The sequence below is a fragment of the Octopus sinensis genome, linkage group LG4 (genome assembly GCF_006345805.1).
Source record: "Octopus sinensis linkage group LG4, ASM634580v1, whole genome shotgun sequence".
Taxonomy (NCBI): domain Eukaryota; kingdom Metazoa; phylum Mollusca; class Cephalopoda; order Octopoda; family Octopodidae; genus Octopus; species Octopus sinensis.
This window is the reverse complement of record NC_043000.1, coordinates 123,079,410-123,099,998: the sequence shown is the minus strand read 5'-3', so window position 1 is coordinate 123,099,998 and position 20,589 is coordinate 123,079,410. Positions and strand designations below refer to the sequence as shown.

At 34.9% G+C, this 20,589-nt stretch overlaps 1 protein-coding gene across 7 annotated transcripts in view; it reads right to left on the bottom strand.

The window, feature by feature from the left end:
- Positions 1–19,958, bottom strand: part of LOC115210357 (neurexin-3) — a 304,944-nt gene extending 284,986 nt beyond the window's left edge. For all 7 annotated transcript variants that reach the window (XM_029778911.2, XM_036502415.1, XM_029778912.2 and 4 more), the window contains exons 1-2: positions 19,816–19,958; positions 15,696–16,810 (exon numbers count right to left, since the gene is read on the bottom strand). In XM_029778911.2, the coding sequence (XP_029634771.1) occupies positions 15,696–16,416 (721 nt within the window). In that variant the 5' untranslated portion in view covers positions 16,417–16,810; positions 19,816–19,958. The remainder of the gene's footprint in view (positions 1–15,695; positions 16,811–19,815) is intronic.
- Positions 19,959–20,589: the final 631 nt, after the last annotated feature.

Genomic DNA, 20,589 nt, shown 5'->3' with positions numbered 1-20,589 from the left:
TGTTTGGTTCGTACTAATTAGACTTGCATTCATAAAAGAAGTGTTTCAAAAACTGGGACTAAAGGTTTTGCCGTAGAACATGAGAACTTAAGAAAATTTGTGTGTGAGTATTTGTGCATCTATGAGTCTGGTCTGCTTGTCACAGCATGTGCGTGGGTTACATTAAAGGATAAGTTATAGTCATTGAATATATATGTCTATCCGTATATCTCTTTGATGTTGTAACAAGCTAACAACTGTCGATCATTTGCTTGCAAGAAATGGATTTTTTATCTCGCTAAACATACAGTGTAATTGGAGGTACACAGTACAATTAATTACTGCATTTGGATGCTTAAATCTACTTTCATGTACATCGTTTATTGTTTTGTTTCATCGAACCAGCACGAACATGTGTACATGTGTAAATTTTGTCAGCCATAAATGTATTCAGACAGTAATGTACATATTTGGTCGAGAGAAAGACATACCTTCCAGTGATTTAGTTGTAGTGGTTGAGTTAGTTGTGGTGATTGTGATAGTGGATTCAGTGGGGGATTCAGATAACAGAACACAATAAAGATATCAAGTTTGGTGAATATTTGTATTTGTTAAAGATGTGAATGAAACTGTTTCTATAAGGCAACTACATAAACAAAACCGTGCGCTTACGCAACTACACACACACACACACACACACACACACACACACACACACACACCACACACACACACTTCTATTATCATTTAACAGTTCCAAATAAGCATGATGTACAGCTATACTTTCTCTTCACTCCACTATCATACACATTTTCTTCTAACTGCTATTCTTTATACAGTACTGTGCAAAAGTCTTCGGTCACTTTCAACTATTGTAAATTTCTACTAATTGCCATCTTATAAGTGGATGTTTCGCATTGCGTTTTTTACAGATGGAACATTGGCCCTGTTGGAGTCATTTCCATACCTAATCATTATATTTTGTAGTAGGGCTTCTGAATGAGAGGGGAAGATGCGAGACGACCACCAAAAATGGCCATGCAAAAGTTTTCGGCCACCTCACATAAGCCAATCGAGATACAGTGTTTTAAAATATAATAATGTCTATAATGAAAATTATTCAGAACTCCTACTACGAAATATAATGATTAGGTATCGAAATGATTCCAACAGGGCCAATGTTTCGTCTGTAAAATTCGTAATACGAAACATCCTCTTATAAGATGGCAATTAGTAGAAATATACAATAGTTTTAAGCGGCTGAAGACTTTTGCATGGTAACTGTATTAAAATGATTCTTTGCAGACCCACCATTTCATTTTAGATATCTTGTCATTTCAAGTATTATAACTCAGTACTTGTCACCTACAATTTGTAGACTTGATATCATTCTTATCGTTATATATTTTCAGATACTTGATAAACAACAGATTTATAAGCGACCAAAACTTGTCGAAGACGTGTTACACTCTCTCTCACACACACATGCACGCCCCCCCCCACACACACATGTTATGGAGAACATTCCTTCTTTCTTAGTGGTAAAACCATAGAGGGTCGACTTCTAGCATAATGGATGTCTACTTAGTAGTCATCCCTCTTGTATGTATGTATGTAATATAATTTTTCTGAATCTTCAGATTTTTCTATATGCTAGACCACTGGTCCTAAATTGATATTAATTAAATTAATATTCAATTTTTCCCCCTTATTATTTTAAATTTATATATATATATATTATATATATATATATATATATATATATATATATATATATATAAATATATATATATTTAGTGAAGGGAAGAAATGGAGCCGAACAAAGATTCTACAAAATTCCTTTTTATTATTTTCTACACATGTTTCAAAGGCTGCAAATTCCCAAATTCGGATTGAATAAGGAGACCATTCTGCAGCTTTCTCTTCAGGAAAATCCAGGAATTTAAAATCTCAAAACAAATGCGCAGCAAGCTTTTCGAACAAAAGGCTCACTAGGAGCCCATGGTAAAAATGGCACCATTTTTACCATGAGCTCCTAGGGAGCGTTTTGTTCGAAAAGCTTGCTGCGCATTTGTTTTGAGATTTTAAATTCCTGGATTTTCCTGAAGAGAAAGCTGCAGAATGGTCTCCTTATTCAATCCGAATTTGGGAATTTGCAGCCTTTGAAACATGTGTAGAAAATAATAAAAAGGAATTTTGTAGAATCTTCGTTCGGCTCCATTTCTTCCCTTCACTAAATATATAAAACTTCAATTATCCGCACTAAAGCAAGGGGGCGAAAGCCCATGGTCGTAACCTCAACCGTGTCTCTTCTGGTGTGATTTTTGCTACACAGGTATCGGTTAAATTTTGAATAATCCGTAACAAGATAATTCATTTATCCATTTCATTAAATATATATATATATATATACACAAGCTGTGGGTAGAATTTGCCATGTATGTATATAATTTCTTCAATGTAGTGTAGTTAGCAAGTACTATAAAATCGTAACTTTAAGTTAACTTCGTCGAATTTTTGTAGAGTCAAACGTATTGGGCATTAAGTAAACGTACGCATCTGCCACCCCAGTCTCTCTCACTGCATACACTAATACATGCATAATTTATATAATTTTGTATTAATCAACGCTCAGTACTCTTGAACGCGAAAGATTAGAATAAAGATCTCATAAGCTCATGGTATTATGGAGGCTATAGATTTTGGAACGCGAAAATAAAATTAGAATAAATAGCAAGTATTTAATATTGATGAAAAAGGACTGATAGAAATCAGAAATCAGAAATCAATGCTGTTTGTGACGTAATATAAATTCCAATATTTACATTGCTGATGGTGATGGTGATAAAATATATCTATAGTATATTTAGTTAGCCGGAAGGAAATCGATTGCTGTGTACTTATTTGAAATATTATTAATTTATTTTTAACATATTCTTTTTTTATTTGTATCAATAAACCATATGTAGATTTTTCGATATACACTAATAGGTAGCATTATCAGTTACTAATATTAAAGTATAAAGCTACCCATCCACATATCAAATTAGCCGTAGACAGTCTAATTTCTCTAAGATATGCTAAGTTTACTTCAGAAAGTGTTCTATACTTTATATCTGTTTAGTATTTCTTTCATCACTATCTGGGCAAGTAGACTAAAGATTATGTTTCACTGAAGAAGTGTAATACGATCGAAACATACCCGGAATTGTCTTCTGTACTTTCTGGAATAACTAAAATGATATTATTCAGTGATTAATTTTGCTTTTTCCTCACTATATAATTATTTCTAATCAGATTTTGAACATACGCTAGATTAAAATTCGGTTACACCAACATGGTTGTTATTTTACATGCAAATGGCATCCCTGATTAATACCTCAAAGGAATTTATTCTAAAAAGATGTGTACATATGCTGTCTGTGCTTAGTACATCCATAATTCTCTGAGGACAACAGTTTCATCACACATAAGCAAACAGATACGTACAATCAGTGTGATGAACAGATTGAAAGGAGTTAAATACTGTTACATGAATCAATGCAGCAGGAACGTATTAACAATTTGCAAAAATGCAGTTAACAACTCCGTTACTTAAAGAAACTGGGACCTGTAAATAGATCTTTTTCTTGAAATAAGCGGTAAACGGTGTCATAAGTTACATCCTTGGCCCCAGCAGACAAAATGGAAAAGGTGTTGGCCCGGAGGATGGCGAGGGATTATTTTGTGCTAAAAGCTGTGTCTTGTAAAGAACTAAGAATTGCTAAATCATCAATAGGCCAAGGAGGTTTTGTTCCACTATTCTAATAAAAAAGAGAGGATGGACTTTAAAGTAAAATATATGTAATATTTCAAAAAGACTGTCCTTCTAAACAAACGGATGTCAGTTCCTAAGCCAATGTTCAATAAATATTAAGATATTAGGTCAGATGAAAACAAAGGCAGCAATTGTATACTTTCTTCGCCAAAGACTTAAAATCATAATTCCAATAACACTGTATTATGAACTATGTAATGTTTTTGGATGAAAATAATTAATCAGATAGTCTGTTTTTCTTTTATGGTGTGCAGAATACTTCTAAAACTAATGGGGTTCATATGACTGATGTTCAGACAAGTCAACGTTTTCTGGGAGAACGTAAGGGTTGAAGGAATTCCAGGGGGAGAGTTGCAGCTACGGGAAGTAAGGATCAGGAAAAGTGGTTTGTGCAGATTCGCAAGTGTGAGATGCTATATAGGTGAAGAGAGGTTAGGCATGGATGGAGTGTGTGGGAAGAAGTGGTGTGAAATTAGCTACTTTCGAGGAGAGGACTTTGTTGTAGGGATATAGATGGAAGAGCGAAGAGATTGCAAGTCTGTTGGTTAGAATTTCTAGTGTTCGGGGATGCATCTTTGGCATCAATCGGATGGTTTTTCTTTTAGGTACGGTCAGTGATGATAGTGTAAATGTCCAAGATATGGGCGCATATTTCAGGTGCAGAGATATAGATAGGGAGAGAGAGAGAGAGGAAGGGGGAGAGAGAGAGGGGAAGGGAGAGAGAGAGGGAGAGAGAGAAAGAAAGAGAGAGAGAGAGAGAGAGAGAGAGAGAGAGAGAACAACAGATAGAAGATGAAATATTTCCTAAACTTGAAGAGAAAACTTAGCTTTCGGATACAGTTTTGTCTATGTTACGAGTGCGAGGTCAGCAGGTAATCCTCAGAGCATTTGCAACGAGCTTAACGATATGAATCGCATGTTGTCCAACACTTGGTGGGGAGGTAAGATATAGTTTTGTATGTTTGGTGCACTGTTTGTATTTTTGTATTGTGGAAAGACTGTACATTATCATAATTTCATTGGAAATTATTTCAGTGGTCTTATTTCCTGGAAACAATAATGGACTGACGCTAAATAACTAGGCTGCATAAGGAGGGCGCTTGTTTATGTAACATTAAGGACTGTTGAAAAGAGTCGACGGAATAAGAGCGAATGTTGTTAGAGGTCACAGTAAGTAGGTCGTTAATGTGCCAGATGAAGATTGTGTGTGTGTGTGTGTGTGATGTGTCGGGGGTGGGTGTGAATAACTGAAACCGAATTGATAGATTATCGGCCAACCCATGGGTTGGAAATTTTCTGTCAGATGGAGTGATCTGAAAGATGAACCAGCTGAAGGCTGGAGGAGGCCAAAGAAACTAAGTGTCTCTGCTGTTTGAACGTTATGAATTGTGGTTAAGTTCCAGTCTAGCCTTGAACAATCCTATGAGGAGAAGCATTGCAGCCATGACCTGCCTGCCCTTTTCCACGCACAAAGGACATCTAGGACTACATTATTCAATGTGTCCTTTTCCCTTTTTAAGACTGTAAGGGATAATTTAAGGGAAATTTTGTTGTTATTTTTTTTAGGTCGAACAATCATGTCACTTTGATATTCATAAGAAATATATCTTACAATGGTGCTTTTAGGAAAATATATAAAAACAACTTTGTAAAAAAGAATATTACAATACATACGAGGATTGTGTATTCGTAGCGCTATTCGTTCAACATATTGAATATCTATAGTATATTTCTTTATACTAACATTTAGAATTTTAAAGCAGATGCTTGAAGAAATCGGAACCATATGTATTCAGACACTTAACTACATCAAAAGAGACATTGAATGACTTTATTATTAACGGAAGTAAAGGTCAAGAGGTAAAAAACAAAATATATGTCATTGTCATACTGAAGTTATCCCCGCTGAATATCAGACATCAATCTAAACAGGACAGTTATACATTCAGGATAAAAAGTATTAGCCTTCGGGTTGAAGTGAATTTTCCCAGTAAACACGTTTTAGAAACGACATCTAAACAATAATCAATAATGGATATTAAAAAAAAAACAGACAAACAAAAAAAACTCTATCTACAGATTTAGATTGCTCGCAAAGAGATGCACAGAACAGTTGTAGTATAAATAAGATTTCAAAAGATCTTGTCGGAGAAAAAAAGTGATAATTTACAGACACCTCACGTATGAAAGTAAGTGAAATGGGGAAAAAAAAACTAAAAATTTGGGAGAGGTTTAACCCACATAATTTGTAGCTGTTTAAAAACATTATCCAAGTACTCATTGCCTTCGCAGTAACAGAATACCCAAGAATCAGGAGTTAAACCAGGCAAAACATGAAGTCTACCGCCCGTCTATGATCACTTTTGCATTAGTTTCTTCTATGTCCAAGTTATTGATGGTTGTTATTTCTCCAGGTGTTGAAAATATGTTAGCTCAGCTACTTCGTGTATCGGTGAGGTAGTGAATTGCTCTTTGAGCAGTCATGTTGCTCAGGCCTGCAGAGAGCTAGACAAGAGTGGCAATACAGTTGGAGAACACGCGCTTTATCGGGAAGACTTTCAGTGAAGCGTCATCAATGCGCCGCGTGCAAACGATACGCGATGACATACTTAAAGTATATCAATATTAGTCACAAATAAATGGCTAAATATCTTGAAACACAAAGAATATTTATTTGTTTATTTAAACATTTTATTACAAACTGTGATATAAGTTTTACTATCTTGTCAACATGATCGAAACAAATTGAAATTTGTAATGAAACGATCACATATATATATATATATATATATATATATATATATATATATGTTACAACGACGAGGGTCCCAGCTGACACGATCAACGGAACAGCTTGCTCGCGAAATTAACGTGCAAGTGACTGAACCCCTAACGTAGTTCTCTGGGAGATTCAGCGTGACACAGGTACAACTCATTTCTGCCCGCTGAGTGGACTGGAGCAACGTGAAATAAGGTGTCTTACTCAAGGACACAACGCATCGCCGGGAATTGAACTCACGACCTTACAATCGTGAGCTGAATGCCCTAACCACTAAGCCACACGCCTTCACTATATATATATATATATATATAATATATATATATATATATATATATATATATATATATATATATATACACATATATATACATATATACACATATATATATATATATACACATATATATATACACATATATACATGCACACACACACACACACGCACACACACACACACACATATATAGCTTCGCTTACTTACATAGATACATCCTCTCGCACACACTCATGTACGCTCACTCGTGTTTGCGTTGGAGTGTGTGTGTGTGTAAAAGCGTGCTTATCGATACGTGTAAAGCGTTTACGTCAAGGTACTGAAATTTTGCATATAAGTACATATTGTATGTCAAGGATAAAGCGGTTTTGTCATGAATAATTATTAGTTTGCAGGAGCCCCCTTCCTTATTTTCCTTCTCTTGCAAATATGAATCGATAGATAATTGCTAAATCCTATTTCAAAGGGCCACTATTGCACATGGAAATCAAATGTTTACAAAGAGGAAACCGAACAAGTCATTATTTTCATATACATTAGCAACTAATGGCTTTTTTTTTTCCTGTTTCTATTTTCATTGTCTCGGCCTTTGGTTGTTGAAATGCTTTGCCGCTTTACTTGAAAACAATGATAGAATTAGCAGTCTGTTACTAATTTTGATGTTTTTTATGCGTCTCAGTTAAAATATATTGTTATTTGGTAACAACCGTCTGAATAAATGCATTCAATTTATATGCATTTTAAGAAAATATATCTAACATAACGTAGCACAACGGGAGATGATATATTTCATTCGTTCACAACTACTATCATTCTTCATATCCGGCCTTTATTATCTTGGTTTTATGCATTCGACATTTACTAACATTGTAACACTTCTCTTTTACTTCCAGCCGCTATTTCTCATCATTGCTCTGCTCTTTGACCTACCACCATTCTTTCTGTCTGGTCATATTCCCTTTCACCTTTCTTTTTCTCTTCATTTTTATATACAACTTTCCAGCATACTGGTCCTTATCGAATTATTCTCTTTTCTATACGACATACAAACGTATTCTATTCTCTGAACTATATTGATTTGTGCAGACGTAGACTATCACTAGTTTCTTCGGACTCCGGTGATTTATATTGAATTCACTACCATGATTTTATACATTCAGACACAACTACCATAGTTCCAGTTCCATATATTATGTATTTACTACATGGTTCTATACGTATATTCTGTCATTTGTAGAACCATTCCACATCCGTGGCTATTACTTTCAAGGTTTTATATACTTGGTAATTAATATCATAGTTCCATTATTCTGTCAGCACTATCACTCTATCTCTCTGCTTTATTGTACACTGTATCTGTGCTGTACAAATAGGCTATTAGTGGCATTAATCAATCAATCATTCTTTTAGTATATCATGTGTTAATTGTGAAATAGTCAAATGTTTAACCCTTCAAAGTCAATGAATGATCAATTCTGTTGACGCTGGTGAGTTAGAGATACGATTAGTGACTATTATGCTTATCTCAAAAGCATTAGCGATATAAATATGATAAAATATAGCTTCAAGTATGAATGGAAACCCAGTTATAGAAGCGACAGCTCCCAGTTTCCGATTCTATGATTATAATATGCGAAATTCCATTGCTATGCACCGTAAAAGATCATAATCTACTTATTTCGTGTTAGTCTTCCGAGTAACAAAATAAAAAACAAAAAAACCCTCTCAGTTGTTTTCTTCACGCTTCAGAGCTTTCCCCCCAGAATCTGTAACTGCACCACGCGTTTTTGTTTTAACGAAACTCACAAATACATTCACCCTGACTCTTGAACGCAGAAAGTGATCCGTTAAACTCTTTAATTCGATATTTTCTCTTTTCCTGATTATAAAGATGAAAAGTTAGCCTTTGAAAATTACATGTTCACTTTGCCAATTTTCTCTACAACTTAACATCATAAGAGTGTCCTTTCCTCAAATAAACGCAATTTCCAATTTCGTAGATGGAAGAATAACTACTTCCAACTTACCGGAACACCATTATAGAAATAAAAGAAAATTAACCTACAAAATAATTGATAGATTTCTACACATTTACGAGGATACTATTACGGAAATAAAAGAAAATTAGTGTAAAAATTATTGAAAGCTTACACACATTGACAAGTGGTTGAGAGAAGGTAGTAGAAATTTGTAATGATTCTTGAATTTGACACAGATCAAAGCAAGATTGAAGGAATGGACCAGGTTAGTTGGATTCTATGTCTTTCTCTCTGTCTCTCTCTCTTTATCTCTCTCTCTCTTTATCTGTTTCTCTCCCTCTCTTCCTCTCTGTATATCTCTCCCTCTCTCAAGCATATTCACAGAAATTGATCAATTTCCTAAACTCAGGAACTAAAGAAATAATTGTAAGGCTATTTTCCTTAATAAAATAGTTGAGCGTATTTTCGATAAACTAATGGTTTATATATTGATTCATTGATTCTACAGAATTAAATCCTTTAATGCTATGAGTAGGTGAAGTAAATGTAAATTGAGATACGAACTGCTTTCTCAGTTTTCCTATAAAATAGGTTACCAGTTCAGTATATTATTTCCTAGCAGTTGTAGCATATCCCTTTCTGCCAGTTATATGGTCATTCATGTTTATGGAATGTGTGTCTTCTCGACATAAAAGTTAATGGAGATTATAAACTAAAGAAATGACAGTAGTTTCGTGATTTAAAGAGATAATATTTGACTACAAAAATTTATACAACCTTTTAAACTATTTTTATTTTCGTTTAAAAGAATTTTTCAATTGTGTCATGTTGAAATTGAATAAACAATGTCGCGAACTAATAACGCTATTTTTTCTTTAACAATGAAGAAAACCACATTTTCAACAAAATTATTATCATGAAAATATCATAAACCCTTTCTGTTTTATTTCTCTAAATTATAATGACTTCGTAATTTTCCGTTTAGACAATTCAAAAAAGAAAATACTAACTGAAAGATTCGCATCGTAGAACATAATTACATTTTAACAACTTTTACAAAAATATTGCTTCAACAATAAGTACCAAGTATGCCACTAACACACCGAGTACTGAGACCAGTTTTTAATCTAATTTCTGTTATAATCTCAAACTAAAAATTATGCTCTCATTCTAATAGGCAGTTGTTACTGTCCCAAGACAGTTTTTGTTCATAAATGACAGCAATTTTTGTAAAATATAAACTAAAGCTATTCCATCGATTTTTAAGAGGAATTAGTTGAAGAATGATTTGAAAAGCTATTTTAAGAATATGCTTTTAATTGTACACCCTAGATAATTGATATAAAAATTTTGGAATTTACAGGACCATAATATTGTAAGAACATTTAATTACTTCTTAAAAATGTTTACAAGAATAAAGGTTTCCTTAAAATTGAGGAGAAATAAGTGTTTGACGATTAACACATTGATTTTATAACTTACTAAGACATCTGTGACTATAAAATCCATCATAATTATCTTCTTGAGCAAATGAAATATACTTCTTGAATACACACACACACACACACACACACACGTACATTTAAACTTTCACTCGTTTCAGTCCTTGGATGTACGGCCATGCTCGGGTACCGCATTGAAGGGTTACTCACGGAAATCGACCCCGGTACTTGTATTTTATTGCTTGGTATTTGTTCTGTTGGTCTCTTTTGTCAAACCACTAAGTTACGGGGACGTAAGCAAGCTAACATCGGTTGTCAAGCGTTGATAGGACACAAAAACACAGAAAACGCATACATACATATACACAACAGTTGTCTTTCAGTTCTCTTTACCAAATCCACACACAAAGTTTTGGTCAGCCCGGGGCTATAGTAGATGATACTTGCCCAAGATGCTAGGCACCAGGACTGAACTTGGAACTATGAGGCTGACACATAAATTTCATGTTTGTATATATAATTTCGATTATTTATATAATACTATAGTTTCATGACTGTCAACTTACGTTCTTACCAAAAGGTTAGCCATTGCTCAAGTAGCAAAGCGCCCTGTGCATACTTTTCTACACAGCTATGTCTGTTGATTGCTAAATTTGCCTTTACATTTTTTTCGGCATTAAACCATTTGATATTAAGTTGGCTGTTATGAGTATTTGATATTATATAAATAATAATAAATCTTCTCTATTACCTAATTTGTGAGTGCCAGTTCTTTTCTGACTCATGAAAAATGAGACAACTAGAAACTCACACACGTATAGGAATAAAACGGTTTTGATTGTGCAGATTAGTAATAATAATAAGACTTTGTTGTATTTAGGAATGGTCATTTTGCCAGTTTAGCCAAAAAAAAAAAAAACACACGCACTGTATATATGGTGTTAATTTTCTTCAGCTTTATTTATTTTTTACATTAATCTTAATCTTATTTCGGCCAGAGTTCTTTCGTCACACTTCTGTGACCTCATCAGTGGTCCTTTGCTTTCTTCACACAAATAAAAAAGAAGAAAGCAAAGGACCACTGATGAGGTCACAGAAGTGTAACGAAATAAGATTAAGATTAATGTAAAAAATAATAAAGCTGAAGCAAATTAACACCAAATATATAGTGCGTGTGTTTTTATTGACTAAACTGGCAAAATGACCATTCCTAAATATAACATCTGTTTCAACACACGATTTCACATCAAGAATCTTGCAAAACAATATATAAACGTAATAATAAGAAATGAAGGAATTGTTCCTTAGTTTGTTGATATACAGATATAGAAAGTTTTAAAATTTTTCGAGATGAAATGAAATGGAATGAAATGACGCAAAACGAGGTAAAATAAATAAAATATTCGTTTTTAGTTTAAAGAATTTGTATCACGCTTAGGAGTGCTTGTGCCTTTACAAAATAGAGGAAGTAGGTTTATATGAGGGATGGGATGGTACGAATTGAATAGCGCAAAACACTCACTTGACATTTTAAGGCTAACTATGATAGCGGTGTCAATCGTCGTGCTCATTCTACTGCTTGCGTATTGGTGTTCACTGATGACCGAACATCAGAGAGAACATAATAATACACACTATCGTAGTTAGCCTTAAAATGTCACGTGACTGCATCGCTCTATTCAATTCGCGTCACACCATCACAGCTTTCATATGAATTTACTTTTCTGTATATAAAGGAAATTAAACTTCTCCCTTTGGTAGAGGTAGAAGCCTTGTCAAGCGCTAGAAAAATCTTAAATGTAATGACGTAAATATTTTATTTTATTTTATTTTGTTTCACTTCATTTCATTTCATTTCAGTTCATTTCCTGACAAAATTTAGACTTTCTCTACCTGTATATAAATAAACAAATAAACTAGGGAACAATTTCTTCCTTTCTTCTGAGTAAATTCATAACACACACACACGCACACGCACACACACACACACACACACACACACACACACACAGAGAGAGGCTTATGTGCGTGATTATATGTATGCATTCACGTACACACGTAAGACACACACATATACATACACTCATACAAAAATGCACAATGTATTATTAGTAAACATGCATATCACGTCAATTTGAGACGTATGCATACATGTGTATAAGTAGGCACACACACACTACGTCATGCATACACACTTATGTGCGTTTGAGTTTATAAACTAAAAAATGTACGGAGTACAAAAGTAGAGACTAAATCGTAATTTTTTATATATCTGAGATCTGAGACCCCCTTCGGTCACGACACAGACCATGGAATTGCACCTAGAAAGTTACCCTGCCAGGTACAAGTCCGGGCTTGGTTGTTTATGGAAGACCAGCAGTCGCCCATGCATACCGGCCTCCCCTCTCCACGCCACCCGTGTTATCCAAGGGAAAGGCAAAGGGGCCGATACAGCTTGGCACCTGTGACGTCGCAACTCATTTCTATAGCTGAGTGAACTGGAGCAACGTGAAATAAAGTGTCTTGCTCAAGAACACAACACGCAGCCCGGTCCAGGATTCGAGCTCACAACCTCCCGATCGTAAGCTCGGCGCTTTAACCACTGAGCCACGCGCCTTCACTATATCTGAGATAACTGTGAATTATTAGTCTTGCGTTTACCACTGATTGCGTAGCTAATATTATGATAGGCAGGGTACGATATTTATAACATAAAATATAAATGATAAGCCATTGGATGGTAAATAGGCCAACTCAAAAATAATTATAAAAATATATATATAAGACAAATATACATAAATATAGAGGGGAAAATAAAAACAGTACATGAATATATATGCATATGTGACGAAGGGGTACCGAAAAATTCCTGGCTAGGGGTAAAAGAAAATACAGGAGGATCAATTAATTATAATTTTATTCAACAGATTTATTCTCAGATTCACACACTTATTGCAACAGTCCTTCAGTTTTCTGAGCTCTATGAAAGAACTCTGAAATTTGGGTCTCTAGCCAGGCCTTTCGTGACACCCTTAAAGCCAGAAACTTTTCAGTACTCCTTCGTTTGCATGTATTTATCCATGCATTTATGTATGTGTTTGTGTGTGTGCCAAGAATGAAAGAAGATGCAAAGTGTAGCAATAGTAAACATGCGTACAGTATTATCTCAGTATGTGACGCATACAAAGATTTGCACACATTTGAAAGTGAAACAATGCAATTTAATAAAATTATGTTTTATTGTTTTTTTTCCCTTTGAATTTTCGATCGGAAACATCCTTTTAAAAAGCAAAGCTAGAGCTACATGGAGAGAAAGAGAGAGACGAAAGAACATTATGAATATAAACGATTTGACACACATCTTCAATAAGCTTCAATAAGCAGCAGCACGTAAAAAAAAAACTCATTCCCCTCCATTAAGAGAAGTCGTCAAATCAATGGCATATATTCGGAGGAGACAAATGCAGTGGAATGAGGAAACAAATATAATATATACCTTGAATTTATGAAAAATGTTTGAAGTCGATTTGAAGCATTACGACATAACAAACTTTTATTGTTTGTTTTTCTTAAATTTTAAATCTAAAATATCGTTTTCATATATATATGTTCGATTTAGATAGATAGTTACAGATATACGTCCACACGTATAATTGTCTCCTTGTCCGTATGTCTATCAATTTATCTACCTCTCTTCAACACACACGTGCGTGTGCATGTTTGTCGATGTATACATATATAAATGTTTGTAATAAAACACATATATACATGCTCACACATTTGTATGTGTGTATATTTTAGGTGTGCGCATGTACATGCTTATTACCGAGGATCTCTCACGGGAAAGCACATTCTTATGACCACATCCCAATGACTAGCTCTACTGTTTTGGGATATATGATATTTTAGCCCCTTACAAGTGTTGACAGGTTCGGATCTTTTCGGTTTGAACGGCAATTTTTAACATAATTTCTAGGTAACTAAAAAATTTTAAACTTCGTATACTTGTAGAATGTGTTTATAAAGCATCTTTTTCTCTTGGCTTTATTGAGAAAATTCTATAGTTTGTAAGATATTTGTTGTTTTTTTTCTTCAATTTCTGCAATTTCAACCAATCAGTGACGTCTATTGAGTTAAAAAGCATTCTGTGCCGTATGAATATGTCCCCCGTTTAAGAAACAGATTGGGTTTATTTACATTTGTGAAGAAAAAAAGATACCCTTCCCCCACCCCTAACCCTAACTAACCCTAACCCTAAAAGAGATTGAAATACAATAGATCGATTCTAGGGTCATAATTATGGGTGACAATTTCATATGACACCGCTAGAAAAAACTGCCGTTCAAACCGAAAAGATCCCAAGGTTTTAGTAAAATCCTAAATGGATTTCTGCGTCCACACTTACAACGGTGTTGCTGTTGCCCACATCTGCATGTTTGAACAATAACCGGAGACCCATTCCGTTGAGGAGCATTCCATCACGAACAGACACTCCTACCTTTGACTCACAAGCGGACTCTCGCTTCTCTGTCTATTCTATCGATACTCTAATGGCTTCTGTTCCTGGAAACGGTCAGGTGTCGTTCTTTTACCACTCAGCTTTCCAACTCTTGTCACTTTTGTTACTTTCAACACTCATTTTCCCAGCCTTAATCATTATGTTCAATCATTCAATCCTTCCTAGTGAGCTGACCGTCTCTCAGGAATATCCTCCTTCATATCCTTTTGGCTGGTGTTGAATTGTTACAAGTTGAAACAAAACATTAACGTCACCAATCTTGCCAGTCTCGGAGGACCTAAATACCTCATGGATTCTGGCCCTTTCCTCTACTTTTACGAGTTACAAAAATAGTTGAATGAGTGCATAAAATGGGATTGTGTGTAGGCGTATTGCGAGCGCGTACGTACGTACGTATGTACGTACGTACGTACGTACGTACGTATGTATGTATGTATGTATGTATGTATGTATGTACGTGTGTGTGTATGTATGTATGTATGTATGTATGTATGTACGTGTGTATGTATGTATGTATGTATGTATGTATGTATGTATGTATGTATGTACGTGTGTACGTGTGTATGTATGTATGTTTATATGTATGTATGTATGTATGTATGTGCGTGTGTGTGTGTGTGTATGTATGTATGTATGTATGTATGTATGTATGTATGTTTATATGTATGTATGTACGTTTGCGTGTAAATACCATTGCGAAAGTGTAAGTAGTAGTAGAGTGTAATCCCAGCGTTACAATAAAGAGACACACGCAGGCGCGCACGCACACACACATACACACAGACACATACAAATATATGTATATTTATACGTATGTGTAAAATTAATCACTTCAACTATAATTTCTGAAAATCATCCATGCGTCAAGAAATCGTTATAAATATCATATAGAGTATAACTTACCGATCTGACAAAAGTCACCAATGTAACTGGTCCCTGTACATTCACAGACAACACGTTTATCCGTTGTAAGGCAGGTACCGCCGTTGAGACAAGGGTCATTCTCTAAACAAAGGTCCTTCTCCGTACCTCGTATGCCACTTTCTTCTAACCTTAAGGGTGCTTCCATTGGCCCTCCACAATTACTGTATAATACTTTCTGTATCGATCCTCGGAACTGGGGTTCAAATATCACTGATGGTAAAGCCAGTCTATCCAGTTTTGCTCCATATTCCATTGGCATACCCCCTATAAACACAAAACTCTCTTTGTTTTCTTCTTCTCTTACGATATCATAAGGTTTTGTCTCCATCGTTTCAGCTATGTTGTTAACGACTAAATTGGTTTGCGCTTTAGCTCTTTGAATTTCTACTGTGTGCCACTGCATGTTGTTCAATCGTTGACCTACAGACATAATCATGGCACCACCTCCTAAGTCGAAACGCAACTTCAAAGTGCCGTCAACAAGTTTTAGCTCCATGAAGTCATAGTCCTCTCCACCGTCTGTATACATTAATAATGCATCTCCGCGGTCTGTCTTGAATTGAAAAGTCAGAGTGCCATTGTCACAAGGCTCCCATTTTGTGAACTTAGCGTATGAAGGTTTCGATCCCTGAAGATCAAAAGCCACGCATAATGTGATGGCACTCAGCGAAAGTAACATCCATATAGGATGGGGTCCCATTTTGAACTGGGAGAACAAAAGTGTTAGGAATGGAATGATGAAATTTTGGGTAGAACACAGAGACAAAAACAATTTGGCTTCCCCGATTTTATTACGGTAGCCTATCACAGATTATATCTTATACAATTGTAGACGATTCCAAGCTGATTAGTAAAATATCCAAACATGCTTTTGATAATTCTTTTTAAAAAAATTTTATGTTTTAATCTTAATAGTAGCAATAATAATTATAATAATGGTAATATAAGAAATCTGTTTTTTTTTAATCCACAAACAAGTTTAGAATAAATCTCCCAAGAAAATTAGCTGCGTCACATGGTCCTAGTGGAACTCTTTTAACCGAAAAAATGGGTCTGTAGACTTCCAAAAGTTTTTATTTGTCAAGCCAGGATCTCTGAAAATAGAAGAAAAATAATAAATAACTCATATTTGTTTTATTGAAGTATATTGAGTTGTGAAAAACGAGTAAACATTTGCTAGTTTATATTTATGTCGCTTTATGCTCTGGGTTCAGCAGATATTATAGCCAACACTGCTTTTTATGTCTCGAAAAAATTAGACCAGTAATATATTGGGGAGGATACTGTCACATTACATTATAAATGTGGAATATAATCCTTTCTACAAGGTGCTAGTCGATTAGGTCGACTCCAGTACATAACTGGTACTTAATTTATCGAACCCCGAAAGGATGAAAAGCAAAGTTGACGGAATTTGAACTCAGAACGTAAAGACAGAAGAAATACCTATTTCTTTATTACCCACAAGGGGCTAAACACAGAGGGAACAAACAAAAACAGACAAAGGGATTAAGTCGATTATATTTAATCGACCCCAAAAGGATGAAAGGCAAAGTCGACCTCGGCGGAATTTGAATTCAGAATGTAGCGGCAGACGAAATACCTATTTCTTTACTACCCACAAGGGGCTAAACACAGAGGGGACAAACAAGGACAGACAAATGGATTAAGTCGATTACATAGACCCCAGTGCGTAACTGGTACTTAATTTATCGACCCTGAAGGGATGAAAGGCAAAGTCGATCTCGGCGGAATTTGAACCCAGAACCTAACAGCAAACGAAATACGTCTACGTATTTCGCCCGGCGTGCTAACGTTTCCGCCAGCTCGCCACCTTTTAATAATCAAGCATAATAACACTGTTATAATCAGTTAAAATAACCAAATGTAACAACCATGTTATTATCAGTCATAATAACCAAGTTATAATAACCATGTAGCTTAATTAGTAGAAGCTAGTGAAATGAGCGCTTTGTTATGTTTTCGTTGACTGACAAAATAGGCTACAATATAGAATTCTGTAACAAGATAATTTTTTTTGTAAGAGTCACACAATTGTTGAACGCATGGAATAGATTAGTAATTTAATTAGAATGTAGCTTTATGGCTTGAATTTGACATATTCAAGATGATTTATTTTTTGGCTTCAGAACTGCGTGTTTTTTTTTTATAGTTTAGTTGGAGAAGGAAGAGCAGTGTCCTAGATCAGAATCAGAACCTCTGAGATTGACGCGTGGGAAGTATTCTCAGAACGGGAGTCTGACTTGGATGCTTGCAACAGCATGAACTTCATTGAATGCACTCAAGGCTTTACGTGCCGGTTTTAAACCGAGCAACGAATTAAGTCAAGCAACCGGACAGAGAAACATGAATAGTGTCTTCGATGGGTTTCCATACAATTTACGTCCACCAAATTTCACTTACAAGGTTCTAGTTGACCAAAGGCTATTATAGAATCTACTTTTGCAAGGCAACACGCAGAGAAATCAAACCTAAAACACATGGTTACGAAGCGAACGTTTTTTAATCACATGACTAAACTAAATTAGAAAATGACTTTATGTCGATATCGCACCATCGATAGGGCATTTTGAATTATTGATTATCTTATATGATCTATAGAAATGAAAACAATCGACTACAGCTATAAAATTTCATCTCATTATATATATTAAACCAATATAGAATTAGCTATGCAAGCAAAACAGGCGGCTACCTATCGTGTTGTTTTCTCTCATTCATTTTGTTTAATCTATATAGCATATTTAAAGCAATACATTTAAATTATCATTTGAGATACTATGATGAAACCAAACACATAATTATTTCAGACTTATTATATGTGTTTTATATATAAAGAAATTCAATGAATCAATGAATGCAGTACTCCATGGTGACGTCACTCTACATACTGAGTTCAGTTCCTGCAGCGCTGACTCTGTTTTATCATCTGACTGGATTGGTTGTTGCTGCTGTTGATGTTTTTTAGCTCCAGGTTAACCCTGACCAGAGATCTACGATTCAAGGCATTCACCTGTGATAATCATATCTTTTCATCTTTTTCTTTTTTGATGTTTCAGACATGATGTAATCAGAATGACATAATCAGTCTTACCATTTTTAAAAGACTGTACGAAGTGCAATTTGGGGAAGATTTAGCTGCTATTTCTAATAAGTCAAAGCAACTACAAAAATACTTCTTATTTCGCTCATCTGGCCGAATTACTAAAATAACTACAAGAGATATACTGGAAATCGAAACGACTGACCATGTTCATCCCCTCTAAACAAACATTTAGAACTCCTTATTAGTTGTAAAGAAGGCGGCGATCTGGCAGAACCGTTAGCACGTCTGACAACATGCTTCATGGCATTTCTTCTTGCTTTATATCGAGTTCAAATGCTGCTGAGGTCGACTTTGCCTTTTCACCATTTTGAGATCAATGAGATAAATATCAGTTGAGCACTGGGGTTGATGTAAGCGACTAGTTTCCTCTACCCAAAATTTCAGGCCTTGTGCCTGTAGTAGAAAGAATTATTAGTGGTAAGGATAATTGGAATAAAAAAAACCCCAGCAGAATTCTGCAAAAAATGCATTGAAGAATTTACTACCACCTCGTTTCCACCATAGCCGTTTCTATACGCATATATGGCCTTATTCGGACACAATAATTCAATATTAACTAGATTTATGCACTAACATTATTTTCCATTTCGTACCAATTCATTTCAATAAAATCAACTTTAATCAGTTTTTACGAAAATTAGCGATTTCATTAATTTATTTTGAAATTAATTTCATCATAAGCATGTAACTCTAATCGTTTTCATTTTTACGAAAATCAACAATTTTGCCACCTATTCCCAAAAGATCGATATCTTTGACACCATTCACCCAATATTTATATAGATAGTTTCTGTCATGTCTAATGCTAAGATATAATAATGTTATTGATTTTTGTTTTCTTGTATTAATGTTGAATAAAGCTTTGTATGTGAGAAACAAGAATGCAAGTATGCTGGCACATGTTGTGTGCTCTGGTACATAGCTTATTCGCTGTTTCCACTAAAGAGTAAATCAAATATAACAAGAACTTACATATGTAATCGAGTAATGAAGCACAACGCTCATCCGAATTTCACTTGTAACTGTTTACTTCGCCGATTATCTGTAACTGTTTCTTTATGCAACTTTTTCTGTAACTGTTTACTTGGTTTTTACAAACATCCTGAAAAATAGCAGAGAAAAAAAAGAAGACTTGAAAAAAAAACGATTTAAAAGGCAGAAGTATTTAGTGAGATGTACGATAATGTATAAATACTATAGCAACCAAAAATTACCCAAATAGTGAATATATACGGTGAATTGGCATTCGTTAAAGTGTCGTATACAATACTTATCGATATTTGTGCCGATACTCTGAGTTCAAATCTTGCTGCCGTCAACTTCATCTTATATTGTCGATAAGAAAGTAGTATTTTAGAGAGAGACATGCTTTGCAGCATTTATTCTGTCATTTTACTTGAGTTCAAATCCCACTGTTTTCTACTTGGGTGACAGACTTAATGGTGTCACCAAATTCAATACCTTCTAACATCTTGAGTACGTTTAACAGAACCCAATCATTCGGGCTAAGTTTTCCACCTGAGTGAGCTTTTCTCCGTCTAATAAAGGACTAGGAGTACTGCCTTCCTTCTTGATTAGACGATTAAAAAATACAAAAGACATAGAAATAAAGCATACATGGGTTTCATATTCACTCTGGAGATCAAGATTTTATGTAATCTTTACTGCCAAAGCAAATTCCTTCTCCAAGTTGCGTTCTCCTATCTAGAGGTGGCACATAATGAGATTAAGCTCCCCCAGTCTTGT